Source organism: Etheostoma cragini, chromosome 6 (assembly GCF_013103735.1).
Source record: "Etheostoma cragini isolate CJK2018 chromosome 6, CSU_Ecrag_1.0, whole genome shotgun sequence".
NCBI lineage: Eukaryota > Metazoa > Chordata > Actinopteri > Perciformes > Percidae > Etheostoma > Etheostoma cragini.
The window spans coordinates 23,803,387-23,811,306 of record NC_048412.1 but is presented as its reverse complement, the minus strand read 5'-3'; the positions used below and the strand labels follow the sequence as shown (position 1 = coordinate 23,811,306).

The 7,920-nt window shown below is 38.5% G+C and overlaps 2 protein-coding genes across 6 annotated transcripts in view; both read left to right on the top strand.

Moving 5' to 3' along the window:
- The window catches only part of sv2a (synaptic vesicle glycoprotein 2A), a 46,493-nt gene extending 41,222 nt beyond the window's left edge, over positions 1–5,271 (top strand). Inside the window, exons 11-13 of one of the 2 annotated variants that reach the window (XR_004656862.1) lie at positions 650–809; positions 1,390–1,683; positions 1,717–5,271. Coding sequence is in view for 1 of the 2 variants with exons in the window: in XM_034873304.1 (XP_034729195.1) it covers positions 650–809; positions 1,390–1,573 (344 nt within the window). In the remaining variant the exon portion in view is untranslated. Of the gene's footprint in view, positions 1–649; positions 810–1,389 lie in introns of both variants that reach the window. The other variant, XM_034873304.1, reaches the window with a different exon arrangement.
- A 43-nt stretch (positions 5,272–5,314) lies between these two features.
- Positions 5,315–7,218, top strand: bola1 (bolA family member 1). 4 transcript variants are annotated; one of them, XM_034873332.1, is made up of 3 exons: positions 5,315–5,452; positions 6,560–7,066; positions 7,100–7,218. In XM_034873332.1, the coding sequence occupies exon 2, from the start codon at positions 6,583–6,585 to the stop codon at positions 7,033–7,035; it is 453 nt and encodes a 150-aa protein (XP_034729223.1). In that variant the 5' UTR covers positions 5,315–5,452; positions 6,560–6,582; the 3' UTR covers positions 7,036–7,066; positions 7,100–7,218. The 4 variants fall into 4 exon arrangements, with proteins under 4 accessions (XP_034729223.1, XP_034729222.1, XP_034729221.1 ...); XM_034873331.1 differs by having other exon boundaries at positions 6,560–7,074; positions 7,111–7,218; XM_034873330.1 differs by having other exon boundaries at positions 6,560–7,074; positions 7,108–7,218.
- The last annotated feature ends 702 nt before the right edge of the window (positions 7,219–7,920 follow it).

The following is a 7,920-nucleotide window of genomic DNA, read 5'->3' as shown; positions in this document are numbered from 1 at the left end:
ATTTTGGGCGGCCGGCCACTCCTGGGAAGGTTCACCACTGTTCCATGTCTTCGCCATTTGTGGATAATGGCTCTCAATGTGGTTTGCGGGATTCCCAAAGCTTTGGAAATGGCTTTATAACCCTTTCCAGACTGATAGATCTCAATTACTTTCTTTCTCAATTGTTCCTGAATTTCTTTGGGTCTCGGCATGATGTGTAGCTTTTAAGGATCTTCTGGTGGACCTTACTGTGTCAAGCAGCTCCTATTTAAGTGATGCCTTGATTGTGAACAGGTGTGGGAATAATCAGGCCTGGGTGTGGCTAGAGAAATTGAACTCAGGTGTGGACAACAACAGTTTTAGTATGTTTTAACAAGGGGGGCAATCACTTTTTAACACAGGGCCATGATGGTTTGGATTTTTTTTCACCTTTAATAATAAACACCTTCATTAACAAATTGCATTTTGTGTTTACTTGTGTTGTCCTTGACTATTGTTTAAACTGGTTTGATGTTCCGAAACACTTAAGTGTGACAAACATGCAAAGGAACGGGAAATGAGGAAGGGGGCAAACACTTTTTCACACCACTGTATATGCAGGAATTCCTTCCTTTTTTTACACATCATTGCTTCCCTCTACCTTTCCTTGTCTCCCTTTGTCTACCTCCAGCTGGCTCCAGTGTGATCTCTTGCGTCAGTTGTTTCTTCCTTACCTTCGGCAACAGCGAGTCAGCCATGATTGCTCTGCTCTGCCTGTTCGGGGGAATCAGCATCGCTTCCTGGAATGCTCTGGATGTGCTAACTGTCGAGCTCTACCCTTCTGACAAGAGGTAGGAAATTTAGGCATGAAATCTCTTTGATACAGTGAAGATACGGTCAGTGGGGCTGAATGACGTGTCAAATGATGTCATAAGAGTTGCCCTACAATGATTGGTTGGCCTACGGGGATGGATGACATTGTGGTGTGAAATCATTGGTGATGCATGCAATGTAAAACACTTAGCTGTCTTATTGCCACCCAATGGCTTTAGTAGGACTTGCTCTTGATGTTTTAGAAACAGCTGAGAGTGTAAATCCTACTTAGATGTATTCATTAAAATACAACCTAATACAAGAAAAGAGTATTAGTGGATAAAATAATTCAAAAATGTTACCAAAGCAATAACATGTATCTTTTGGGCTGACCATCTGTATTTAGTGTGTGAATAGCTTTTACATTTTCATTTTAAAGGATGTAGCTCCACCTTGTGGTTACATAGAGTCCCTACAGCTTTCAATATTCATAAATTGTAAACGTTGATTAATTTCTGAGACTGTATTTGATATAAAAAGTCAAAGATGAATGCTCTGTTGCTCTATGATTCCACAGACTGACTCTGTACTCTCCATCTGCCTCCTCCCTTTTCTCAGAACCACAGCATTTGGCTTCCTCAACGCCCTCTGTAAATTAGCGGCTGTTTTAGGCATAAGCATCTTCACCTCCTTTGTTGGTATCACCAAGGCTGTGCCCATCCTCTTTGCCTCGGGGGCGCTGGCAGTGGGCAGTTTTCTGGCCCTCAAACTACCAGAGACGCGAGGTCAGGTGCTGCAATAGTGTGGCGCCAACAACTCTCCGAGGGGCAGAAGAGTTTTCACCACACTGTGAAAGAACAGCTCAAGAGCCCTCCAAATCCTTCCCTCTAACCCCTCTCTCAAAATGATAGAGTAAAGTTTGTGCACATAACACAGCAAGAAAAGCGACACAGATCTGCTGTAAATATTTTGGATTGGAGATTAAGGTAATAGTGAAGCTGTGGAAAACTATTAGAGCGCTCAAATAAACATTGAGCTGAGACAAATTGTTCATGATTGCTCAGAATTGTTGCCGAAACGTGATGCAAACATTTTATATTAACATGTTCAGTGAGAGCATGACATTTCATTCCTCTCGGATAAATTAGTACATTTAGATTTAGGCCCAAATACAAGTACAAACACCTGGGGTTGGAGGTCAGAATGGGGGTTCTTGATAATGAGCCATGTAAATAGACTCATAGAAATGACCACTAGCCATTGTTACAGAGTTCTCTCTAGTCACCTCCATTCTTCTCAGCAAATTCAACTCACCTGTCAAGTCCTGCATTCTTTGCTGTTGTTGGACATAGAATCAAAAATGTGACATTTAATGCCTTGATTTGAAGCATTTTTGACCATGCGTGGTAAAACCAAGACACAGCTTTCTTGGTTTTCTCTTGAACAAAGACCTGTCCTCATTCTTTGTCTCCTGGGGTTTTGTGTTGGTGTACAGATTAACTGCCATTTATAGATTATAGAACATTCCAGGTTTGCTTTTGTTACTAGAATGTGACATGGAGATCAATGGAGCCCCTACTCCCTTTAAAATATTGTTTCTGATCACCTTCGTTAGATCATGAGATCTTTCGAATCAGTTAGCTTAATGCTAATGTTTCCCATGCCAAGTGAACATTGTGTGCTGTCATGATTTCTTCACAAAAATGAAGATGCTTGTTAAAGTATACATTTAAAGCACAACCATTTGCCAGTGTGAATTTCCCCAACATTTTCTTGACTTGATGAAAATTTTCAGAATCTCACACTTAATCACCTTTTTTCAATCATACTGGATATCCCTTTGTAAGAAATGCCTTCTTAGTACCTTTCCTCCCAGTCTTATAGTATGTTTGTCTCTTACAATATATGTTTTGGAGGGTGTTATGCATGTCACAAAGTATGTATGTAAATTTATGAAAATTGAGAGTACAACATGTAAAAACAGCGATTTGGACAAGTTGCACTTGCTCATCGGTTAGTCTGGCTTAAGTCCCTGTAATGCTTTGGCATTTCCTTACCACAACAGACAGCACCATGCTTTTATTCTGCCGATGGTAGCAGTGGTACCACGACAGTTGGTGAACTCCTTAGAGAACTTTCCACAGGATGTTTTAAATGAAAATATTCCTTTATTACCTTAAATCATATACACATGTGGAGGAAAAGTAGGTAATTACAAAGGAGAAAAAAAATGTTACACAAAAAAGCTAGTTCTAGTTTTGATGGTTTTAGTGCAGGTGTGTAAGAAATGACCGACTTTGATCTATTTGTTTGTGTGAACTGAATGTTTATATTAATGTGAGTGTGCTTCTTAGTGCAATATTGAACCTCTGTGCAATGTTGAGATTTTATTTAATTTTGTCTATATTTATATATTTTACCATTTCATGTTTGGCCAACATCCTGGTTTTTGATTGAAGTTTGTGGGGTAGCTATCTTATACGATAAGTGAAAATGGTGTAAAAAAGAAAGCAGTGTAAGGCAAAGTTGTTCTATTTAAAATTGTACTAATTTGTGATGTCCTTGCGTCACATAACACGTTTAACAATGAGGAATAATTTCAGTTCAAAGGATTATTCTACCACTGAAGGTATGGATTTCAAGTGCACTGGGACCTTGTGTTTACTAGTGCTTTATTATACAAATGTAGCTAAATATAACCCGAGATTCACCTTAGAGAATTCACTGCCAAGGGCTGATTGTCATATATCCCACATTATAACCGCACAGTGTTGGCAGAAATGAATGCCACATTCCCCTCATCTAGAAAAGCAAGAGTGATATGTTCACAATTGCATGGTTGAGCAAAAACAATCAGGAAAATGTCAGATTAACAAAAACATTTTCGTCCAAACTGCCATTTTGTAGGATAGCAGCCATACGTAGACTCAAAGACAGTTAATAATAAAATAAAATATATAGACAACCCATTGCACTAAACATACACTGTCATACATGCACAATTGTGAATGCCTTGATTTCTTCAAAACACAATCGGACGCAGTCTTGCTAGTGATTTTAACGAAGAACAAGGTGAGCGTTAAGCAAGAGCACAAAGACCAAAACCTACCAAATGACAAGATTATGAACATAAGTGCAGTTGTGAACATAGGTGCTTTGAGCTTTGATGATCTGCCCTTACATTTCACTCCCTCTTTTGCAAAATGATAACCACCTAATCATCCAAATTTGACATCTGACCCATTATCTATAAGTGTGCCATGAGTACCACCTCTTATTAATTATTGCCAAATATTTTGTATGGCCTGAGTTTACACATCACACTACCAATTCTCTGTTATAGATATGAAGATATGTAAATAAAAGTAATTATAATGTAACTAATAAGATAGCTCTTCACACATTTGACCCCTGGAGATATACTATATTGCAGTCAGTCTTTGTAGGTTTTCAACCATCTAACACGTAATACCAAAACAAATGGATTTGTTATAGTAATGAAGATTTATCACAACTCATTTGATAACCTGTCTGCCTGAGTCAAGGTGCACTTGTTTTCAAACTGCAAGAATTGATGGCTTCCAAAGCCAAAATGGTCAGAAAACAAAATGTCCTCATATAAACACATTGACAGTATATAAACACACATAAGCTGTACAAATATAAAGGCTATGCGTCAGGAGTTCTATTCTCTGTATGTTGTCCTGTATCAACCATGAAATTTAAGAAGATGTCAAGATAACTGTTGTATTTGTTCAACATGGAATGCTGTTAAAGCTCTGTCCTGTCTCGGTGACTCAGTTCAGGCTCGGTCCAAGTTAAAACTCTCTTGTAGATACATATCTTAGCTTATGGTACAGGGTTTTTTGTATAATTAACTTGTTGCCTGCGCAACAGTCAATTGTGAGTGCAAAAAGTTAAAGCAATAAGTGTTTGGGTATTTGTCTCTTATTCTCTTCTTTGAAGCTATTGGGAATTGGAGCACATACTATATGCTGGCCTTGTCCACTAAAATGCTGAGAGTTGGCTTAATAATGAAACAGCTAACATTTGTGTGTACTCTACAACAACCCTCTTGAGGCTTTTGTCAACAAGATTGCTTTGCCATTAATTAAATGTAACAAAGAATTTATCACCTTTGTCATTGTACTGTGCTGTAGAAACTAGTTGATTGTAAGTATAGAAACTGTTTGTGGAACCATGAATATAAAAAAAAAGTTTAAAAAAAAAGTGTAAATGAACAATGCTGTCTTTGATTTTGTGTATTTTGTAAATGACAATGAAATACAAGTAATTACATCAATGTTAAATACCGGTTATAAATCATAGTTAGCCTAAATGTGACAACATCAGTTCTGTTAAACGGTGTGTAAGACCTTTTCTTATATTTTCTCCTTGTTGATTTTTCTTTGGGTTTGCGCTGTGCTGTGCAACTGACCCTTTGGAAACACAATGGATAACAACAAAGAACCACGAAATAAACAAAGTATGAAAAGTCAATCTTTGTCATTTCATTTTCTATACATGTTGTGTTGCGTTACAACAGACACTAGAAATGGTTAGAATAATGCATTTAACATCGATGCTAGGATTTCAAAGCGTTAAAAAAACTACATACCCCAGGTTGTTCAGCACTTCCGGTAAGTGTTGCGTTTAGGGTACCAGGGACGCAACTTGCAAGGTGAGCAGCGTTAGTTAACAAAATTCACTCTACACCTTAGCTTATTGACTAGGTGAAGTGTATTCATAAACACATACCGATGTATTATCTTTTAATGGGTCTGTTCGGCGTAGAGACTCCTTAAATCTCCGTTTCCTTACGTGATGTTTGTTATGAGAGCTAACTGCGAATGCTAGCAAACAAGCAGTGAATTAGCTCAAGTGTAGCTTGAAGGTTTAGCTACGCTAACTGGATAGCCATTAGCAAAACTGGCGATGTAAAAGCATTTTTACACTTATTAAAAGTGGTGTCACCACTACAGTAACCATCTTTTCTGCCAAATAATGCATGCTGCCCCCATTGCCGTATATTGCATGCAGACCCCTTAAACCTAATCCCTGCCGAAATTTGCATCAACCTTACGGGCAGCAATGAAATGTTCCTACTACTGAGTCTAATAAAACATTGATGACTCTAAACGTTCAAAAAGTATTGACTTACGTCAGAGGTCACTTTATGTGCACACGTAACGTTACAATCTAATCCAATTCAATCAGACAGCTCTGACATGAATTCTGCGTTTTATTTGACATTGTTTAGTTTTTGATGACATTGTCTCTATCATGTGTTTAACATGGAGGTTTTAGTTAAATGTCCAGTTTTCTTGGTCAATTTAGTAGTGTTACAATTGAACCGATCCAATGTAGGTCCACCTTGACACAGATCATTTCGTGATCAGCCTACGTTCTACCACTTAGCAGCAGTCAGATTAGGCTTTTTTTCATACTGGCCAGCAGTCTGATGGAATAAAGCTTATGACTACTAAGATGAATATATTCTTTATTATTATTACTTCCCTAGATGTTAGACATGTATGTATAAATGGGCATTTGTACATTAGGTGGTGTGCATTTAGGGATCCACTGATCCAGCTTTTTCTCTCCTGAATACGTTTCCAATACTAAAACTGAGGGGATCTTCCAATGACATGTACCAAACCGATACTAGTGTATTGTGTTAGTACACCTCAAAGCTTGTTAATAAATCAAAATGCATACCAGAACATGAGTAAATTTCCGGACATTAAATAGCATGTCACCTGTATTTATACCCATCTGGCTTTCATAGGTGGTCTCCTGCCACAACCTCTGATGCTGCCTACTGTCCTCCGCTGTGTTCGGCCCATCTCTACCAGTCTTGCCTTAAGCCGGTCTCTGTCCCACTTCAGACCACGCATGGACCCGGATCCAAGCCGGCCCATTGAGAGGTCAATCAGATCCAAACTGACTGACACACTCAAGCCGGACCATTTAGAGGTCCACAATGAAAGCCACATGCACGCTGTGCCCCCTGGCTCTGAATCCCATTTCCGTGTCCTGGTTGTGAGCTCTCAGTTTGAGGGTCTGCCATTGATAAAGCGCCACCGTCTGGTTAATGAGGCTTTGAAGGAGGAGTTGAGTAGCTGCGTTCATGCACTATCTATCCAGGCAAAGACTCCTGAGCAGTGGAGAAGTAACCCCTCCCTGGCTAAGAGTCCGCCTTGCCTGGGAGGCTCGAGGGGAGATCACACAGTGGAGGAGAAACTGAAGGCCGGGCGCGAGTAAAGTGGTGGACTATGAAGCTGTTGGTCTGAACTGTGAAGAAGGCAGGTGAATGTTGTAGAAAAGGTGTAAAAATCGTTGTTGTTAATGTAATGGCAGTCAGGATTCTGTTGTAGATTTCAATACAAAAATGGGTTCCTGTGGTTATTCTATTATAATAAAACATACATTGTGAAGATTAAATCATCTGTGTGTTTTAGAGCTACATTTTGTGCTATTAAACAAATGTTATAATAGCCTGTCACAAAACAGGTGGTTTGTGGTCGTAGGTATATTTAGCACTAGTTGAATTAATACAACAATAATTAAAAACTGCAATTCAATAGGCTATTTTGAGGACCTTCCATAACCATGCTTTAGCTCATAGTTCTTAGTCTCCATGATTTCAGATTGGTAGATTAAATAATAGAACTGTATTGTCAAAAAAGCTCATATTGCCTGAACAATAATGTCATTTACCAGAGGTTAAGAAATATGAGTCAAAATAACAGTATTCTTAGAATAAAAAAACATTTCTGCGATTGACGATTGAAATTCTTAATAACCAGGCAGGACATTTATTAAAAATTAACTATTTACACAACCTGATAACTGGAAATTTGGGAGTGGCAGGGTCATGCTCGAATTCAGTTTACTTACCATAAATAAGATGATAAAATGAACGTGTGAACTGTATCTGACTGAAACAATGACGCGGTGTCATGACTTTCAAGTCTTTAGAAACCGGTCCGGGGTCACTCACCTTCTTTTCAAGGGTAGGTTTACATTTTTCTATGTCTTACCTTGTATGCCTTCTACAAACTTGCCACCCTATTGGTTGAATGTATTAAGTGTATTTTTTTACCAACATCTTTTATAAGTCCCAAAAAATCCTCTAACATCACTATG